At 36.4% G+C, this 21,535-nt stretch overlaps 2 protein-coding genes across 3 annotated transcripts; one reads left to right on the top strand and one right to left on the bottom strand.

Moving 5' to 3' along the window:
* The first annotated feature begins 12,206 nt into the window (after positions 1 to 12,206).
* On the top strand, positions 12,207 to 15,634 carry LOC103416505 (protein ENHANCED DISEASE RESISTANCE 2-like). 2 transcript variants are annotated; one of them, XR_011576931.1, is made up of 10 exons: positions 12,207 to 12,433; positions 12,775 to 13,098; positions 13,400 to 13,483; positions 13,593 to 13,832; positions 13,946 to 14,084; positions 14,175 to 14,337; positions 14,435 to 14,563; positions 14,642 to 14,843; positions 15,077 to 15,199; positions 15,295 to 15,317. XR_011576931.1 is itself a non-coding variant. In XM_008354750.4 (10 exons), exons 2-10 carry the CDS (start codon positions 12,825 to 12,827, stop codon positions 15,403 to 15,405), a joined length of 1,458 nt encoding a protein of 485 aa, XP_008352972.3. In that variant the 5' UTR covers positions 12,207 to 12,433; positions 12,775 to 12,824; the 3' UTR covers positions 15,406 to 15,634. The 2 variants fall into 2 exon arrangements, 1 of the variants encoding a protein (XP_008352972.3); XM_008354750.4 differs by having other exon boundaries at positions 14,642 to 14,836; positions 15,295 to 15,634.
* Positions 15,635 to 15,882: 248 nt separating this feature from the next.
* LOC103416504 (probable WRKY transcription factor 3) lies at positions 15,883 to 18,581 on the bottom strand. Its single transcript, XM_008354749.4, has 4 exons — positions 17,976 to 18,581; positions 17,046 to 17,755; positions 16,785 to 16,946; positions 15,883 to 16,458 (listed from the first exon to the last, which is right to left on the bottom strand). Exons 1-4 carry the CDS (start codon positions 18,414 to 18,416, stop codon positions 16,185 to 16,187), a joined length of 1,587 nt encoding a protein of 528 aa, XP_008352971.3. The 5' UTR covers positions 18,417 to 18,581; the 3' UTR covers positions 15,883 to 16,184.
* Between the last annotated feature and the right edge of the window lie 2,954 nt (positions 18,582 to 21,535).

The following is a 21,535-nucleotide window of genomic DNA, read 5'->3' as shown; positions in this document are numbered from 1 at the left end:
TTGAACTTGTTCTTTATATCCATCTTGTATTTTGTGATGGGAAAACTTTCTATTTCTTTTGGTGACACTGATAACTCCTTTTAGGAATTAGACAAATACCAACTTAAATTAAATGCTGTTTTTTTGTTCATCGTGTTGTCTTAAAATGATAAGGAGGGGTAGGTGGATTGATGCCTCTAGAGTAACACCAAGTTTGGATCTAGCTTATGCCTTACCATCAAACCTTCTATAATTTTGAGTAATTCTGCAAAGAGAAATGTTACGGGGACTCTCTCAAAGTGTGATTGTTTATGAATTATCTGTTATCTCACAGTTTAACGTTAATTCTCGTGCTAATATTATAAAACATTATGTCCAAAACATAAGATAGCAGAGCGTCCACGAAGAGTTTTACTTTTGAAAGAGTCTCCTGACAGCATTTCTTGCAAAGAAAAATGTGCAACAAGTATGCTGATGTTGAATGGTCCTAGTTTGTTTTGTCTCACTCTATTGCTTTGCCTTGATGAATGCTTAAGGTTAACGTTTGTTCTTTTGCACGTCATTAGTTAGGAAGCGTTACAATCTAATTAATTAAACTCAAGACTATAGAAATTGTGATTCACATGGCTGTGTTTGTATTTTTGCATTGGGAGAAATTGTTCTAACATTGGTTACATGTAAGTTCATACGAGTGTATCGTTTTTCATCTAAGTAATTAGAGATATAGACTCATCAAATAGTGTATATCGTCGTTAATAGAACGAAATTAATTTGTTTACAAGTTTTTCTTAGATGAACTGAAACATAGTATGCATTGAGATTCATAACAATTGGATTATGTGGATATAATTTTTCATTCACTTGATTTTTGATATGAGCTCGTCTATTTTAATAATTTTACTCATTTACTCCGTACCTTTTAAATTTCGCAATAATTTAACCATAATAATCAAAATAACTTCGTATTCGTATATCGTTTTGGTAAAAAATGCAAAATTGGTGCTTTGTCTCTTGCTAATTGCAAGTTGACAAACATATGCATAAGTTCAAATTTGAATGTTTTCATGTTCCCCACAAGGCTACAAAGCAATTACAGTTTCACGGGTTTTAGGAAGTGCCAAATTTGAAGAAGACAATTACCAACTTGCCAAAAAGACACAAGTAAATACAAGGAGAGAACCCATCTTAAACCTTTTAGGCGTTAATTTTTTTTTTTTTGTAAAAAACATATAATTAAATTCAACGGTTAAAAATTAGAAGAGAAATTTCAATAGAGCTTACTATGATAGCTCTCACACCAATTTGGACAAACATTATGCCTAATGAGACCAAAATATAGAAGTCTCGTGCTTTTAAGAGAATAGCTTAATAAATAACGTAACCTATTTAAGCATCCCAGTAAATTTTTCACATTTGAGAATTACTAAGAGTCTCTGATGCGTGCCATATTAGAAGACGATTTTCTTATGTGTTTTTGAGTATCTTAGTACTCTAAATGTTATACATATTAGACGTTTGCTTAAAAAAATAAATATAAAAATCCAACCATTAAAACATCCGGCGTTACAAAGATTGAAGGGCTGGAACGTGTGTATGATGTGGGGATCGAATGGACATTAACAATACGTGCAAGGGCCAGAAGGGAAGAGAGTGACGTTACAGTGAGAAAATGGTCAAAAGGGAATCGAAGGGGATGGTGCAGATTGCGAAGTCCATGCATCGGAGGGAGGAGCACTGGTTTCTGGGGTTTTGAAAAGGGAATCTTAACGAAAAATCCTTTTGTCAATTTGCGTTTGGCATTTTCTTGTCAGATTTTGGACTTGATGAAACTTTGAAAATAAAATTATCAAATAGTATAAATACTACAAGTCGGTGAACACAAATCCTCTCCGGATCTGTGCAACCGGAGCCCGGAAATCAATGAATCCGGATCATTAAAATTTGATTTAAAAATTACAAATAGATAATCTTTTTAAAAGTTATAATTATTATAGTTATTGAATCAAATTTTAATGGTACGAATTCATTGATACTCGGACTCCGATTGCACAGATATGGAGAGAATCTGTGTTCCAAGTTGGTAACCAAGAAGATTGAGACAACATTTAAGAAATTTTTTAGCATAGAGAAGTTTTTCAATGTAGTTGGAACACAAATTGATACATTACATGTAATTATACATGAAAAAATACCTTCCTCTATTCTTACCACACAGAAAAATCTCTTCATATGCTGAACACGGTTAACTACTGTAATAAATACCATATGTATGTGAAGTGATACATATAACCCTTTTTTTTTTATATAAATAAAATATACTGATAAGAAAAAGAGAATACAAGCAGCAAAGAGTAGTTAAAAATACAAACACGCAATAAAGAGCTGCAGTTATAAGAAAACAGACAGCAAAGCTAACAACGCTGCATCAAAGTAGCAAAAATAAGCACTAACTATTCATAGTTATATTCCATTCCTGTAAAGTAAAGTCATTAGCAACGAAATTGGCGATTTTCAAAGAACTCAATCGAAGTCTAATGATTAACTTAATTGAGTTGAGAACCACCATAGCAGGTTGACATGAGTTCTTGAATCTATCGTTGTTCCGCACTAACTACATATAACCTTGTAGCATACACTTAAGCCATCTTCAGTTAAGGACCATAGGCTAATTTAATCCGCATTTGTGCAAAATCCGTCTTCAGCCAACGCCTAAAATAAAAATCTACCAAAAGAAAGTAGGGTAAAATTTAGTTAAGGCATGGATAACAAGCCCCCGAATCCACACCAACATATGCATCTCGAACCAAGATGACACATAAATTAATACACTGCGTGCCTTTTTTTCTCTGGACCTAAAAGTTTTATTCCCAGTGTATTTTGAATAATGTTTGGTTACTCAAGAATTAGTAGAAATTTTTACTTAAAATTATTCGTGTTTGAATTACAAAATTTTGTGCTTATGATCAGAACAGTTCATATTATGAGTCATTTTATAAAGATCATCTTTGTAAAAAAATGAATTAAAATTAAGATCGTTTAGTCAATCTTTTGTAGCAAATACATAGAGGATCCGTAATGCTTTTACCAAATACTTTCATCCTCAATTAAACGACTAAACGATTTTAGTTTTAATTAATTTTTTGTAGATGCAATATTATAGAATGATTTATAATATGAAAAGTTATGATAATAAATACAAAGTTCTATAAATCGACAATAAATCATTTTGAGTAAGAACTCAAACTTATCATTTCAGTAGCCAAGTATTGTTTGTGTATTTTTGTGGTCAAATCCCCACATGTGAGAAATTTTTAGTTATAACGGGAATATAAGTAGTACATCACGTGTTTTAATATGAGTAGTGGGAAATTTTATTTTTTAAGTTATTAACTTTTTAGCATATATATCATACTATTTATATAATGACACGTAATGTACCATCTCGTGTACCGATCACATTGAAAAATCATTGGTTTGTTTGGCTAAAAGATAAAAAGTGAATTGAATAAAGGAAGGTTTACGTATAGTCACTGACAAAGTAGTTGGGCTGCATTAAATTTTTTGGATCTCTATCTGTTTGCATATCCGGCCTCGAAACTCGCTTGTCTCAGTATTATTTTTATTTTTTTTCAAAAAAATTAAGCTAAATAAGCAAATATTTTAAAAATTAGTTGGGAAAAGAAGTCAAAATCTAACTAACTATTTGCCAAGAAATTGTTGCTTTGCTTACTTACTTCTAAGAAATAATTAAATATATAATAAGACGAATTACAAAAAAAAAATATTATTATTTCCAGTAAAAAATAAAATATTATAGAAGATGATAAATAATTAAGAGAATTGTTATTAGCACTTCAAAAATCTTATTCTACACTCCAAACTTTCTATATTAAAAAAGAAAAATACATTTATAAAAAATATAAAATGAATTTTTTGAAATGTTGATAATACTTCTCTTAATTAATTACGAAAAGAATATGACGGTAGTACAAGAGAACAAGAAAGTAAAAACAAAAAGAAAGATACAAAATTTGTGATTAAAATAATAAATTATGATTAATTATTTGTAATCAGAATCTCGTGCCAGACAAGAAGCCACAGCGTTTGACCCGTGACCATCCTCAGTCATCTTTTTCTTTTGAGTTGTTTATTCTCAATGCTCGTGACAATAGCTTCCCTACCCTCCCTCTGTTGGACTTGGATGGAAATCATGGAAACAACCACGAGAATATTCAATTGTTCTTTCACCTAAATGAAACTACTCTCACTATTCTTTCCACTTGTTTCATACAACGTCATATCGTTACGATGATGTTTCATGTCAATTATTGTATGGTTGGGTGAAAAAATTAAAATTGTTTGAATATTGTGAGTAAGTTTCCATCTCAAGTTCATAGACAACAACTGATCTCACACACGCGAGCCAGTATTACTGATATTTCTCCCATTTTAACCAAATGGGAGAAACATGTACGTGGTTTTACCGACCTAAATAATGTGTGCGGTAGCATTCTTTACAAACCGGTAGATGCTCATCTCACTAGCTGGTGTGGGACTCAATTTTTTGGCTCAAATCTAAGCCACCAAACTCCCCCAACATTCATTTCTCAACTTTCTTAAATAACGGCTGATATTTAGTATCGACACATATTTAATGGTTTAAACTTTGTTTTAAAAGCCCCAATAAGAGTAAAAGTCATGGCCACGTTCCACAGACAACAAGGGTTATGACCTTAAGGATGTGTTAAAGATTATTTATTGGATTATTGGATATCCCACGTTAGCTGTCAAAAATTAACACATTTATAAATAGATAAACTCCCTTTTTTTCACAATCATGGATAAGGGTTGCAGAATGTAGCCTTCACTAGGGATGCAAACTAGCTGATATTCCATTTTCCTTTGTAATTTATCCTTACCTAAATTCTAAAGGGGTCCAAACTAGACATACGAAGGAGGAGAGGAACTTGCATGATACGTGATGCCATCGTGACGGTGTACTCAGTGATAGATGTACATTGAGATCAAGTTGGTCTCAAGACCACCTGAAGTTCGAAAATATACATGTGAGGGTATTTCGAGGACCATTTGAATGTTTGGTATGAGTTCATTTTGTGCCCACCAAGTGTTTCATGATAAATTCTCTCGATAACACTTATCAAATTGCTTCAACAATATGCCTTAATAAATAAACTATTTTTTTTTTTTTGCACACTTCGCATTCTATTTCTAGTAGAAAAACTTAGACTTTTAACACTATAAGACCATCTCCAACCCTTGGGCTAAAAGCCAAATTTTTTAGCCTGGAAAATTTAGCTTTTAGCCCAGAAACATCTTTTCTGCTCTAACCCTTATACCCTAAAATTTTAGCCCGGAATTATTAAAGAATGAAATTAGCCTAAATTTTTTTCTTAAATCAATTTAAAAAAAAAATAAATATGTAGATTATTGTAAATTAATTTTATGAACATTTTGATCTAAAAAAATTTAAATTCCGATACACATTTCGCATTTAGCCCGGGGGGAAAGCTGAGGGGTATTTGGCCCAGAAATAGCATTTGGCATTTAGCCTAAAATTTTAGCATGGGTTGGAGAGTGTTTGGGGGGTAATTTGGCTTTTAGCCCAGGGTTGGAGATGGTCTAATCCCCAATATTCGAATTCTAAATTTGTCACTGGGTGTATCTGTGCTATACCATTACCTCTCACGAAGGAGCCCTCATTCAAATCCAAGTAAACACTCAATATTTGGGATCATTGATCAACAACCATAACAATATGAAGTTGCTTTCAATTTGTTTTCCAAAAAAAAAAAAAAGGCATGCCCTTTTTCCAAAGTAGATAGAAACTTATGATAAAGTATGGGTTCATTCACATCATCACACACAGACGATGTAAGTTTATGATTAGAGGAAGAGTTCGACTATCGCTTCTTCACAAAGAGATAATGCTTCTGAATTTTGAGTTTTGAACAACTTACTTCTTAAAAAAAAATTCGTTGGGCATCTCTCAAAGTAATCATAAGACCTTTACGTTTTAGTTTTACACGACTTTAAAGCTGATTTTACTCGACGTGAGAGCTATCCTAATAAAATAGTATTACATGAATTTATGTGGTGTCTCAAATCATAAGGCCAAGAATTAGTAGGAGCGTAGGACCATGGAGAATTAAAAGCTGAGTGTCATTCTTCATCTTTACTCGATGGGAAATTAAAGAATGGCAAGTGTCGGGTGGGTGTTGGTCCTTTTGGCTTTTGACAAAATATTACAATTATTACTTTAGACAAACGTTGTGGTGCATTTAATCATGCCTAGGCCTAGCTAACCTATTGTCCCCACTTTTCTATATCCTATATTGTCCTACACCTATATCCCCCACTTGGGCTCAAAAATGTGGTCCAAAACTCGCACAAATAAGAAAATTCAGCCCTAGTACCTGGGCCCAGATTTCTTACCATCTTACAATGTGACTTTGGGCTGATCTGAGCCCATCAGAATCCAAGAGTAATTATTTAGCCGGTCTGAATTGGGCTGAAAGCTAAAATCATCGTCCAATTTCAAGAATGAAAATACTATTTCTTATCAAGAATCTAATTTCGTAAACTTAACGAGTTTAATTTCTAATTTTGGGTTAGAAGGCAAGGTCGATTACATTTTGACTCAAAATGGCGACGAGCTGAGTACTACGACTACAGTGGAGGGAGGAAGCAAACCTTCGTAGACAGCTTCGCTTCCTCGTCGTTTCTTTTCTAACGACTGGCTTCTCAAGTGGGTGGCTTGGTAGCTACCTTCAGTATCGGTAAAATCCCTATCAATAATATGCCGGAATGGAAATGGGGCAAGCAATTACCGTTGCATAGCCGCATTGTGCGATTCCATTTTCTCTCGTTTCATTCCTCTTTAGTAAACGTGTCATTAATGTAGTTGTGTCTCCCATGAAGATAATCCAACATCATATAAATTTCAAGAACATGGACATTTTAATGCCTTTGCAGCCATCGATGAAGTTGTTGTGTCTCTTAATTTTATATAGTCTCAGCCTTTAAACCTGTGTCCCCAATGCATTAGGCAGGTTCAAGATGCTCTATTTATAAAAGCACATACCAAAAAGGAAAATGTTGTTAAAAGTGGGTGTGGGCTTCGGCAGCAGGGAACAAACCAAGCAGGTTCAGTTGTAGTGCACTGTAGCTGTCCACCACAACATAATAATTGGGTTGGTGATTTTTGGAAAGCAGAAAAAAAAATATATCTTGTCTCTCCTTTTGTTGGCTTTTTTATGGAAAGAGGATTCTCTCGGATATATTTCGTGAGGATTCTAGGGATTCCTACATTTTAGTCATTCATCGTATATTGTGCGTTAATTTTCGTCTGGTACTATTTTTGTTTAATTTTAAATAAAAAAATAAATGATTTTTAACCGCATGATGCACGATGAATGATTAAGATGTGAGAATTCCTAGGATCCCCACAATTTGGATCCGAATGGGATCCAAATCCTTTTTTGGTTCCTTTTTAATAATAATCTAGGTAATTTATGATTAATGTAATTAAACGGGATTAATGACTGTCAGCAGGAAATCTTTGGATTGGGTGACTTAAGAGAATTTTCAGTGTGCCGGAAACACGGTCATAGTACATTTTCACTGTGCCAGAAACACGGCCATAGTACAATTGGTTGGATTTTTTTTCCTTCAAATCTTCAACAAATTATATTATTGCAATTGGTGTATCAAATCCTATACTCGGCACACTAAAGAATCTCTCTGGTCTAGAACTCCACAAAGTCATTAATAATCATCCGGTTATATTTTGATGTAGTTGTTTGATTTATATATTATGTCCTCCTCCTTAATCTTTTGAGTGTGATTTGCACCTAACTAAGATATTATTTGCTTAAATAATTCTTAAAATATATAGAATAATTACATAGTGACATAAACTTGTAGGTGTAGGAGAAATAGAAAAATGCATCAAGGAGCTTAGACTTCATCTGTGGGCAAAAGAAAGTTGTCTTTCACTTTCATTAATGTAGTTCTTAGTGTTGTTTTTTCGCTTTTATTTTATTCCTGTCTGAAACTAAGTTAATTTTTCCCTTCACTTTTATGCGAGTCTTCTCGTTTGAAAAAAAAATCAAAGTTGGACCAATAATGCTAATGTAACGAGATTACAAGAATGAACGTGCTACGAAAAAAATTACAACAATGAAAGTGAAACCCGAATAAACTACAAGAACTACTTCGTGCAAGTGAGCCGAACATTGAACTTGAAATAAGTTTGAAAGGGACCGATCTAGCATCAATCATTCCCATTTTTTAAATGTTACCTAATTTTTGTTCAATTGGGGCTTATCAAACATTAAGTCGAGTTCTTTATTGGACACGGAAAAAGTCTGGTTTATAATTTGCATGTGGTCTAATATTGTAGTGGTTAGAGTGTTGGGTTTTTACACATAGTTTTAGGTCCGAAACTCCTCCTCTTATAAATTATTATAATAGTTTTGAATCATTCTTCCTTCCCTTAATAATAATAATTTTGAAAAGAAAAAAACAATCTAGTTTATAATTTGTTTGTTGTTCATCTGGTGGGTGTGATAGATCATGAAAACAGACCTTAATCGAAATTAATTATTTTTATGGCTCAACCACTACTACATGGGGATTTTTCGATGCGGGAGCCAGAGTAGGGTGTATGTGAGTGGTTGAGCCAAAGAAAAAGATTAATGCTAAAGAGATTCTTTCAAAATGCAATTCTTCATGAATTCCCTGTCGTCTTATAGTTTAACGTTAATTTTCGTGCCATATTATGAAATATTGTATAAAAAAACATGAGTTAATAGAAAATCCATAAAATGTTTCCTTTGCATTTCTCTAAACATAATTAATTTAGATTAGGATTTGTTTTCATCATCCATCACACCCACCAAATGAACAACAAACTTACACACAGAATTTCTACACACGGCACACGGTTAGTCTGAGCTAGTCAAATCAAAGCCAACTAATTATGTATTATTTTAAAATATGGGTTTCTTGTTTAAGCATCCCATTAAGCCCCACTTATTAAGTTATTATATAGTTAAACTATACTTGTTCTATACTCCTGTTTTCTAACAAAAGTTTAGCAATCATTGATGTTTCCATAGATACAGTGAAACACGCTATTCGTGCATTCAAATATTGGGTAGGGGTTCGACAAATTTTAGTGTCTTCCAACAATAATAGTAAAGCCATATTTCATTTAGTGAAGATTCGACGTGCTTTTTTTTTTTTTTTTTTTTTATCTGAACTTGAAACTGGCAATGTAAGATGAACTTATATAAATTCAAATAATTTCACGCAATGACAGATTCAAAACTTTTTTTTTTTGGGTGGGCGAAGTATAAAAGTTTCGTGTGGTGTTTTAGCCTAAGTTTCCTTGTTGGTGGTCAGGTCATATAAATGGTGACACTAGAGAGATTGAAGAAGGAAGCTGAAAACTTAGGATGGACAATTTTGAGTAAAGTGGGTGAATTTGGGTAAAACAAGGCACCTGTATGAGAACGCCCCAAAAAGTAAAAGATGGTTGGCTCCGAACTTTCGAGTAGAAAAGAGGCAACTGAGCTTTGCCGAGCTACTAGGCGGACATTCGGTCTTAGATTCTCACCCTTGTCATTGAATCCGGAATACGCTGGAAAAAACTATGGCACTTAAGCAAGGTTCATGAATCTAAAAGTTAACTTTGAATTAGGTTTGGGTGGTTACAAACTTCTCATATGTCTTCCAATACAAAAGTATTTTGACGTTACGTAAAATTGACTCGTTGTTTTCATCAATATTACACGTAGATTAGTAACAACATTGGCGAAGTCTAGGAGGGTCACAAAAATCTTAGTCCGAAACACTCAACTGATTTAAGAAAAATCAGTAATGTCATGTCTTGAACCACCAATCACCGTCATTTGGATCTGGTATGAGATCGTCCTCATCATCCTCTTCCTTAAGCTCACAAACAACGAATTGTCTAAACTCCTCATATAGGAACCATCAACCTCAAATCAAAGGTGGAGATTGAATCGGATGCCCAGGTGCTACTGCGAATGATTAACAAGGAGATTGAAGTGGATGCTGATTTGGAATGTCTTACGTTTAATATTGATTCTTTGGTGAAGCATATTGGAGATGTCAAAATTGGGTTTATGCTGCGGGGTAGTAACCTGGCTGCTCACACGTTTGCCTCGTTTAGTGGTCCATTTGTTTGGTACGAGATAGGCTCTGAGTTTTTATTTAACATTCTTGCTATGACGAGATATGCTCTGAGTTTTTATTTAACATTATTGCTATGGATGTAAACATTTCGATTAGATTATAAATGAAGTCTACCTTTCGACAAAAAAAAAATATCAAAACCAGTGAAAGAAATCAAAGGAAAAGCATCAGATTGGGATCATGAGCCTAAAGAAAAACATTAAAAACCATAAACATAATACTAACTTTTCCAAGAAAAAAAAATATATATATATATCAAAATGGACCTAAGACCATCTTAATCGCTTCATGGCTCCGCCCCGGACTAACAACACAACACTTGTAGCCGTCCTAAGTAGTAGCTAGCTACCAATCAATCACATTTATCATATTTTTTAAGAAGTGGGGGGTTGAGTTATCAATAATTTGAAGAGTAAATTTTAGCTAAGGTCCCTTAACTTGAACTCAATTGAAGCAATGATTTCTCAACTAAAAATCCATTACCATTGGTCCCTCAACTCATCAAAACGTGTAGTTATGGTCCCTCAACTAAAAATCCATTACTATTGGTCCCTCAACTTTAATTTAACTGGAGAAATGGTCCCTTAACTTTAACCCAATTGTAGTAATGGTCCTTCCAACATAACTCGTTTTGACAAAATTTTTGACGTAGTTGACGAAAATGACCATAATTACACACTTTGATGAGTTAAGGAACCCTAATTATATAAATGGTTATTCCAACATAACTTATTTTGACAAAATTTTTGACGAAATTGATGAAAATGACTATAGCTACACATTTTGATAAGTTGAGGGACCAATGGTAATAGACTTTTAGTTGAGAGAACATTGCTCCAATTTAATTAAAGTTGAGAGACCATTACTATAATTTACTCTAATTTGAAATAAGAATAAGAGGTTGGTGGAGAGTTGTTTTTACATAGCAACAGTAATGGTCATTAGTCGCTTGTCTCAACCAACTGATTCGCATCCGGACGTGCACAAAAATTAAAACTCGGCGTCTGCCCTTACCAATCGCCGCCTCCCTGATCAGGCTCTATTTTCCTTTCGTAATTGGTATAACAAAACTTCGAGGTACGGTCGAATCAAGATTTCAATTGCAATATTTGTTGCTCACATAAGCGTCCTTGCCTGCAATCACTTACTTTGATTTCAAAATGCTTCAATCTATGATTAGTTAGAAATACACATTTAGGTCATAAATTGGGTAATTCTCTTTTTTTCTTTTTTCTTTTAACTTGAACCAAGTCTGTGGTTATTGAAAGAGAACTTATTTCAAGATCACGACAAGTGGTTCAGTAGAAAAGTGCAAACAACAGTTTTTTTTACAGGAAAAAAAGAGAGGTTATGGGTTCGATACTTTGCAAATTGTGAATCTGTTTGATCGTGGCTATGGATAGGATGCAATTCCCAACTAGCCTCATATGAACCCGAAAATAGTGGATAACTGTAGTTCATCACTGGTTGTCCCCCTTTTTAAAGAGAACTGATTTCAACACTTTCTTCCTTCGTACACACACTTGATACTTATATTTGACCGCTAGATTGAATTGAGAAAATAAAATCAAAACAACCAAAAACAAACGGTGAGTAAAATTCATTTCTTTTGTTGAAAGGGTGGTATCCATCCACACACTGATTTTTACCTCTCACACACTCTTGTTAATTTCTATTATTTGATCTTGTTTAATTCATTTGATCCAATGGTCGAAAATTAAAAAGAGTGCAAAAAGTAAAAAATAATGCATGGATAGCACCACTCTTGTTGAAATTGAAAACTTAATCCAAGAAAGAAAAAAACCTAAAACCAACTAGAAAGCCAACTAAGATAAAACAAGAAAAAAAAAAAGCAAAAGGCAACCCAAAAAAAAAAAAAACAAAAGATAAAGGAGGGGACGAAAGCAGGGGAAACAGAGAGGGACAGAAAAAGAAGGAGATTTAAAAGGAAAATAGGATCCGAGTACAACGGAACCTGTCTTCCTTTCAATCCTCTGCTTCTCTCTCTTGTGTCTGGACAAGGTGTTTTCTGTCTTGTAATCTCTGTTTTTGCATTTGGAAATTAAAGCAAAAAACTTTAAGGTGGTCGAAAACAGAGAGAAGAACAGATCAAGTTCCAAAGGGAAGGAGGCCGAGTTCCTCACCAGGGAACGACGGTTTTCCTCTTCTCTTTTGTTTCATGTCGGAATATTAATTGCTAACCCCTTCCCAGGTTTCCTCTCTCTCTCTCTCTCTCTCTCTCTGCATGTAAATGTAATTATTTTCATTTCCTCGTAATTTACAATCATGTGTAATAGTCCGGCTATGGAAAGAACGTCCGTTTTTAGATAATTCGCATTATCTACACATATTCGAAAATATTTGTATAAGAATGAACGTCATGCATAAAGAATTTCCGTCACGCAGAATAGTGTTATGTATTCTTTAATGATGTTTTGTTTCTATTTTCTGTATTATATTGAGTTATTTATTATAATCCTATTCAATCCAATCCTAGGCACCGAACGAGAGTCATGTGGTTTTCTAAACCGGACTTTTATTTTTGCCTTGCAGGTTAAGTACATCTGGAGAATCCTCTACATTACTGGAAAAAACTTGCTGCCATGGGCGTCTGTGTCTCAAAACCAAATGAAACTATCAACCCTCATCAGAAAAAGGTCCACAGACTCGGCAAGCGCCGGAGTAAGGGGAAGAAGACGAAGAAGGTTGCTTCCGTCGCCATCCCTGATGCGCCCAAAAGACGGTCTGTGAGTGAGTTTGTGCATCTTGACTTTGAGAAAGGTGCTGCAACCACCTGCAAGAGATCTGAGGTTTCTAATGGAACATATCATCTCACTCAGCTTCAGTGGAACCACAGTCAAATTGATGCAAATGGCGGTATGTTTCAAATGTTTAAGACCCGTTTGATAACCATTTCGTGCTTTGGTTTTTAGTTTACATCATGAAAAGTTAAGACAAACAGAACCCATCTTACCTCAAATACTTATGGGAAACATACATAAAATCTTTCTACAAATCTTCTGTCATATCGTATACAAACTTTTTCACTACAGGGACGTTAAATGGACAGTAAAATTAACGTGTTTGATCGAAGATTTGCGAAAAGTTCAATCTATGTATTTCCCGATTTGTTCTGTGTTAAGTGATTTCTAACCATAAAGATTAAAACTTTGCGTAGGGAAAGGCCCAGGAGAAGCATGGTTTGACTCACTAAGCATTCTGGAATCTGATTCAGAAGATGATTTCTGCAGTGTGCATGGAGGTAATGCACTCATATCGCGTATTGATTTCAATATTTTCTTCTTGTTTTTTTTTTGTGGCAATTGCGAATTTTCGGTGGCTGAAACTAGTTCTTTGTTTTCGGGTGCCAGATGGGTTTCCTTTAGCAGGGAACATCCCAAATGCTCAATTGCTGCAGTATGAAAGTGCATCATGCATCGTAGATAATGGATGTAAGTACGAAGGGTTCTACGAAAGTTATCTAAAAATAGATGGAAATGCACGCCATTCTGTTGAGAAAACCCAAGTGAGTTTCAACGACAAGAGTCAGAAGAACCCGGCGGTGATCATGTTTTATAAGAGGAAGTCGGTTGACGACAGCGAAAGGAACGGTGAGTGCTAAATCTAAATGTGATCAAAATGTGAAGTTAGAATCTAGGCAACATTTTATGTATGCCTACATGCTCTCTGCTACAATACTCAACGTGTAACAATGGATGAACAGGTGCGTCCGATCAGAAGTACTTATTCCGTCCAAGAGCAGGACTTCGAATCCCTTGCTCGACTGAAGAGAAGTCAGCTCCGGGATCCTGGTCTCCAGTTCCACCTTCAGTATTCAAGCTCCGTGGCGAGAATTATTTCAAGTACATTACTTGTTTTCCTGTTGCTACTTCGGTTTTGTTTTCGTCATTCATTGCGGCTGTCTGAAAAATGAAAAATTTTCCGACATGCAGGGATAAACAGAAGTACCCTGCTGCAAACTGCAGCTCGTACGTACCAATTGGTGTCGATTTGTTCATCTGTCCCCGAAAGAGAGATCACATTGCTCAGCATCTTGAGCTTCCTTATGTAAAACCACATGACAAAGTTCCTTCCCTCCTCATTGTTAACATACAGGTCCCCTCTCTCTCTCTCTCCCTCAAAATACTTCGCTGAAGGATCAGTTTTCGTTGTGTTTTTGGTGATACTGATTCTGGTGTTCTTGTTGTTGCAGTTGCCTACTTATCCTACAACAATGTTCCTCGGCGATTCAGATGGGGAAGGCATGAGTCTTGTGCTATATTTCAAAGTGAATGAAAACTTCGAAAAAGAGATATCATCTCAGTTTCAAGACAGCATCATGGTAAGTTTCGTTCCCACATCTCTGATCCGGGTGCAAAGAAGACGGACTTATTAACGAAGCTTTGTTTTTCTGTCGCAGAAATTCATTGAGGATGAGACCGAGAAGGTGAAGGGGTTTGCAAAGGAGTCTCTGGTTCCTTTCAGGGAAAGGCTAAAGATCATGGCTGGATTGGTCAATCCAGATGATCTCCAGTTGAGTTCTACTGAAAGAAAGCTCATACATGCTTACAACGATAAGCCGGTGCTTTCACGCCCCCAACATAATTTCTTCAGGGTAAAATGTATACGAAAAATTCTCTCTAGTTCAATGTTTTTACGAGAAACACTTCAATAGAGCAGCTTGATCATGTGGCTGGTCAGGTCACTCTCATAAAGGTACGGACCTCACATGGGTATCATGTCCCACCAATTGTGAGAGTGCTTGACTTGTCATATGGTCAGATTGTTCTACCGGAGTTTTTTTCTTCTAGGTTTTTACACTAACCTAACTGTTTTTATGTAATTTATTTGACAGGGACCTAATTACTTTGAGATTGACCTGGATATACATAGGTTTAGCTACATATCCAGGAAAGGACTTGAATCATTCAGAGACCGTTTGAAGAATGGGGTACTTGATTTGGGATTGACAATCCAAGTAAACTCGCAACCTTACCATTCACTGTTACAGTAAATATGCATCCTGCTTTTCTGTAAATTTTGAGTTTTGTTTAACGGCGTTGGTGGTGGCAGGCACAAAAACAAGAGGAACTGCCAGAGCAAGTCCTGTGCTGTTTACGCTTGAACAAGATTGATTTCGTGAACCACGGTCAAATTCCGACTCTCGTAACTATGGACGATTAAATCGGACAGGCACCGAACCTGGATCCCGGAGGGTTTCTAGAATTCCGGCCAAAACACCAAGCAAATGTTTGTAAACATTCGGGGGCTTCAACCGCGCTTCGACCTAATCCAATGGTGCAAGAAAAGGAAGACAGAGAAATGAACTGCAAATGCATTACAATTGATCTTGTACAAAATGTCATCAGTATCTGTAATCGTATGCTTTATAGTTAACACTTAACACCATGCATTTGCTATCCGTCCTCAACCATTAAACCTGTAACCCGTATCTAATCACCGCGATAAAGCTTATAAGAATGAGGACATAAAAGGCCGTAAGAACCTGATTAGCGCTTTTTCTTGTACATGCCATCGACTAACGATGATTAGCACAAAGTTTTGTTCTACAATGTCAGATGTGCGCAGCGATTGGTGTGTGCTGACACAGCAACAAAAGGAGTACCAAGCAAGAACAAAAGGAGAAGTACACAATAAAAATAGGCAACCCGACAGTGGAAGTAATTTTCTTGGAGTTTCAGGCAAACATCGATACATTATTACCAAATACAAGGGTAAATAATCATATAAAACAACATCACTGCTTCCATATACAAAAGAATAAACAGAAGTTGTACATTACCTCTTTCCTTTGTACATTACCTCTTTCCTTGATCAAAACTACGGCCTGAAGTGAAAAACAGATTCGGGCAAACGTAACACTTACAACTTTTGCCTGCTTCGTGGAAATTTTCCATTCTCTGATTCCTCGTGCTTGCTTTCCTGATTGAAACTCACAGAAACTATGTTATTTGTTCTTCTTTTAAACGTAAACTTGCTATAGGCTGCTGGTCCTTGTTTCTAAGATCGATCTTGTCCATCTTCCCAGTTCCTGGATTGACTGATCTTAGATTTGATGCGTTGTTGTTGCCTGTGTAGTGGCCGCTTGTTTTAGAAGCTGGTACATCATGATTATGTTTTCCCTCATATGTCGTTATGACAGCTTTAGGATCTGTAGAGGCTCTCTCTATGTGCTTACGGACATTGCATGCAGGGAATGTGCATTTGTAATAGCTCCTGTAAAATGCAGCAAAGACTAATCAGGAAATTTTTAAACCAACCGTACAACAAGGAATTACTCCTTTGATTGAATACGTTAGGCAACATAAATTGATAGGAGGTAGATTTGTAAATATTCAATAACATATACGATTATGTTGCCCCTTTGGCTGCGGAAACAAAACAAAACAAAGAACGATAAAGATAAGTTCCACAATGCCAATGCATACTGAATGACTGCCATCTTGACAGGTTTAATCAAAATTCACATTCTATTCTTAATTATTTTCTGATATGATTCTATTAATCTGGAGTCCAATAGCTTGTAGTTTCAGCAGTATTACCGTGGATAGGGATTTCCTTTGACGACTTTCTGCCCATACTTTCGCCACCTGTAGCCATCGTCTAAGAGATCGACTTCACTGGTTGTCTGCACTATGATTCTAGGCTCTGTCACAGTCCGATGTGCAGAAGCTGGCGCCAGTTCTGGCCTGACCTCTGTATTTCTGGAAAATAAAAGTTAATTTTGTTAAGAATACATGACAAACAATGAACATTAACTTCCGACAAACATGTGCATATGCCTATCAACATAAACGATCTACCTTCTCTTGGTGTCAGGTTGATCTTCATCTTTCTCACCTACTCTGGTTTCAGCATCTCCTACTTCCTCGCTGTCACTTGTCCCGGATAAATTATCATGTGTTGCTTGGCTGGATTCCTGACGCTTCTTAGACATTGAATAAGGACCTGTCCCGTCTTTTGATTTGTTCGAATTTCCACCATGAACTTGCAAAGCCAAGTCGGAATTCGCCTGACTATTTGCATTCGGATCCTTTCCACGCTTGGACTGAGGACGTTCATGGTTATGCTCGCCCTTGTAAATAATTTCAGTTATTTGTCCATCAACCGAGCGTTCAACCTTCTTCTTTACCGGACAATTTGGATGCGTGCACTTGTAATAACTCCGAGGAAACTCACTACCCTTGACCTGCTTTTGCCCATACTTCCGCCAATTGTAACCATCGTCATTAGGCTTATCGACGGCAAATGAAGACGGTTGGGATCTCTGATCCGAAAGGGCAATGTCGGATGATTCTTTAGTGGCAACGGCAGAGTCGGGTGTTCCCGACGGTATCTCTTGGGGTGGCATTGTATCGGAAGGAAGGGATGGAGGCTGTGTCAACGATGTGGCGGGTGCTGTCGAGAAAGTCGTTGAAAACTCGGTTGAGAAATTGAAAAAGGATGGTGAGAGTGCAGCAGCCTGAGCCGTGACCTGTGCTAGCGCCTGCTGGTGTGTCATCCCAAAGGGTCCCTACAACGATTCATAAATCACAGCCACAAGAAGAAAAAAGGGAAAAAGTTACTAAATTTAGAAACTCAAATCCTCTGCCTTTGTTTTCGGAGTAACTAAGGACGAGATACTAATCTAAATCGGATAAAAAAGGAAACTTTTCAAAAAATCCCAGCTCCCTAATAAGCAAACAGCCAACGGTAATTCAGAAGATGGAAGAAGTGATTGACGAGTGGAGTACCTGGCCGGGTGAGAAGATACCCGGCGAGTCGAGAAACCCGGACGGCGTCGGGACCGAAAACATCGGCGGCGGTCTGTTCTGCTTGAACCGGAATTCCGAGCCGCCATCGTTATCGCCGGAATTTCGCTTTTCTAGCTGCGGGAACCCCGGCTCCCTCGGGGATGGAGACGTCATGGCTCCGGCGAGCAGCTGGGAGAAGGACTTGCAGTCGTCACCGTCGGAGAAGAAGTTGGAGACGAGAGTCATGGGCCCGGGGCTGAAGCCCATGCCCAGACCCGGGCCAGTATTCCCGCCGGCGCCGGAGCTGAAGATTGATTCGAAAGAGGTGCGCGGCGGGAGAGTAATCGTGGGGCGAGGAGGATCATGCGTCGCTGCGGGCTTCGACGGTTGCGATGATCCTGGCGGCAGGGGGCCCGGCGGTTGCCCTTGGTTGTCGGCCATTGGATAAAAAAGCAAGAAAATGTTTCAACTTACTCTTTAAACTCTCGTTTTCTTTTTCTTTCTTTCTGCGGGAAGTTTGTGTCTTTCTGTTTTGTTTTTGTATTTTTCGGATTAGGGGATCTGAAATTCTGCAAAAAGTCCACGCCGCACATACCCGAAAGTCCTTTCCTGATTAACGAGATTATTTCCTCGATGATATTTTGTAAACCATATCATATAATGGTTGACAATTGCATTTTTACTTCAAGTCGTAAAAAATGAATCCAATCATTAACCGAATGATACAAAATATGATTTTAAAAGATAGTCTTCATAGTAGTTTTTTTTATTTTTTAATATTATCTTTGGATAAATTTCATTTATTAGATAAACTATCGTTTGACTTGTGAATTAATTACCTCAATTGAAATTGAACCGTCGAACTATTTTTTGGTAAATTAAAACCTGCTCCTTAGTCATGCTTTGGTCTCAACATGCTGGGGCGAGGAAGTGTCTGCAAGACTAAACAAAGATAACATATTGAAAGAACGAGGCTTATTCAATTGGTAGCAACCACCAAACCAATAGAACAAGGGTTAGCTCTGCAGCTAGTCAACGTGTAAGTAGGTCCATTACCAGCCACCTCCAAACCAATCGTTTCGATATATGATTTTATCTTGTTTCAATTTTATTTATTATCCTTAACCAAGACCTAAACATTTTAAAAGTAGCCAATTCTTTCATATCGTTAAGTGCAATTCAGTTTTTCGTTAAGTCACGACTAATGACCAATAAAAGTGGCATATTTTTATTGGTAAATGGCATGTTTTTATTGGTCACTATTGGTGACTTAATGGAAAACTGGATGAACTAAACGACTAGAGGAAAATTGACTATTTTTTACATATTTTAGGTTCTTAACTTATCAAAAAATAATTTAAAAGCGAATTTCAAGAGGACGATAGTTCAGAAAATCAAATCATAGTTCATTCTATTTTATTTATGAGCTTTTGGGTTGTTTGGTGTCGGTGGGCCGGTGGGGCTAAAGTTGCTAACTACTAAGCCTATGCTTGAAATGACGGTGATGACCCTGAGACTTTTAGGAACTACGAAATTTCCATCTTCCTAGTGTGAAAATATAGGGGTAGTGAAGGGGAAGAAGTAGAGTCGTTTCGCTAGATATCTGGATTATGGATTGTACTATGTGAGCAATTCCACCCCTAAAGGTTTTGCGTCAGCACCCAGCCCATTTAATCCACTTAGTGAACAGTGATAGACTCTAATAAACAATAATAGGCTAATGCATATCCATCCCTAAAACTAAATAGCCTAGTCAATTTTATTAAAATATTATTAATTTTTATAATTTTTATTATAAAATAATAAAAATTATTAATTTGATTTTTAATTTCTGAGTTTCTCCCCAAAAATGCTCATCAGACCAGAGCACGCCAACCCACCCCCCATCTCCATCCTCCATCAAATCCCCACCTCCCTTTCACTTTCCACTTCCTCTCCACCGCCCTCTGCCCCCAAACCAATCGACACGGTGCCTGAGCTTGCCAGCTCCAAACTTGCCTTCTATGGACCTATGCCCTGACCTTCAGCTGCATCGCCAGATTTGTATGTCATCGTCCTCAACAGCTTCCAAGACTAGCTCATCCTCAACAGCAAGTTCCGGGTTGGTGGCCTCGTCCTCGAATGTAGCGTCGTCCAGCTGTCTTCCTCGCCGGAGATGGAGTTCGTCGTCGCCGATTTCAGATCATGACTTCAACCTAACATCATTTAGGCTGATCCCAAGGTCTGTCAATTTTGGGCTGGCCTGGAGACCAGCTTGGGTTAGGTGCTAAGCAATCCCGTGGGCTAAAGAGACTTCCCTAGGTGCCGAACCATTTTTTTGGATGTGTGTCGGCCTATCCCACCCCCGATGGAAGTGCTATGATATCTATGGACTACTTAAGTCATCTCCAACCAAAAGAGGGTCAAAGGGCCATATTTAGCTCTGCAATAAATTATTTTTTAATGAACAGTGACATACTATATTTTATACAATCTCCAACTCAGGGGGCCAAAGAGTCATAAGCCAAAACATAGTCATTTGACAAAAAATTCATCTCTAACTAAAGGGGGCTATTTTTTAGCCCCTCAATAATTTATTATTTATTGAATTAATATGGTTAATTGAATTACACTATCATATTAAAATAATATTTTTTGACATATTTTGAGTGCCACTTGTCGCTAAATAAATAAGCTTTCAGATTTCTTATCTTTATATAATCTCAATAATTTTTCGGATATAATGTGAAAAATTGAAATAAAATGAGATAAGGTAGTATGAAATAGTGAAAAGGATTTGAGAAATGATGTAGGAATGACTTAGGTATTTATAGGAAAACAAATTTTGTCTAAAAAATAAAAAATTCAAATTCGAACGGTAATCTCAATTTGCATTTTCGGAGATATAAATGTAGTTATCTTTGATTTGTGAGACTCATTACCACAAAATAAAAAAATAAAAAATAAATTTACATTTTTATTTACATCTTCGGGCTAAAACATATGGCATCTTTTGCCCTAACATGAATGATCGATATAACTTATAAGGTGTATTTATAAAAAGACAAATACGCAATATGAAAAGATTTATTTGTAGATTCTTTGAGATGCAAAATATGGTTAGAGCCAAATATATTTATACACCAAACAAAGCAAATGCGTTAGAAACGTGTTGGCACTTGTGGCATATATAATTAAATCATGGAAAAGAGAGCTGCCACATGTTGTCTCACGGGACGGACAGTCGCTCTCACAAACTGCACATAAATACACGTAACATGTTACAACTTGACCCTTTGCAAAATTATTTCTGTCTTCACCCTCTCCATCTTCAAACTCCTCGTAACACGACTAATAATACAATGTTATATGTACATTTTTATAATGTGCTATTAATAAATTATTATTATAGTATTTTGTTAATTTATTGGAAAGGAAGAGTTAACAACTACAGAAAGGGATTCTCTTCGGATCCCTTCCATCAAATTCACTTAATCATCCAATTCGTACTCTTGAAATTTGATCAAACGGTTAAAGTTATTATAACTTTTAAAGGAACTTCCTGTTTTTAGCCGTTGAAT

This window comes from Malus domestica, chromosome 16 (assembly GCF_042453785.1).
Source record: "Malus domestica chromosome 16, GDT2T_hap1".
NCBI lineage: Eukaryota > Viridiplantae > Streptophyta > Magnoliopsida > Rosales > Rosaceae > Malus > Malus domestica.
Note: the sequence above shows the minus strand (reverse complement) of the source record. Positions and strands in the feature narration are given on the sequence as shown.

Excerpts from the sequence above, each read along its gene's own strand:
- LOC103416504 (XM_008354749.4), bottom strand. The coding sequence starts at position 18,416 with ATGGCCGACAACCAAGGGCAACCGCCGGGCCCCCTGCCGCCAGGATCA. Across the intron at positions 17,756-17,975 it reads GTATCTTCTCACCCGGCCAG|GGACCCTTTGGGATGACACA; the intron begins GTACTCCACTCG and ends GAATCGTTGTAG. Across the intron at positions 16,947-17,045 it reads CAACCTGACACCAAGAGAAG|AAATACAGAGGTCAGGCCAG; the intron begins GTAGATCGTTTA and ends TTTATTTTCCAG.
- LOC103416505 (XM_008354750.4), top strand. The coding sequence starts at position 12,825 with ATGGGCGTCTGTGTCTCAAAACCAAATGAAACTATCAACCCTCATCAG. Across the intron at positions 13,484-13,592 it reads TTTCTGCAGTGTGCATGGAG|ATGGGTTTCCTTTAGCAGGG; the intron begins GTAATGCACTCA and ends TTCGGGTGCCAG. Across the intron at positions 14,338-14,434 it reads TCCTCATTGTTAACATACAG|TTGCCTACTTATCCTACAAC; the intron begins GTCCCCTCTCTC and ends TTGTTGTTGCAG.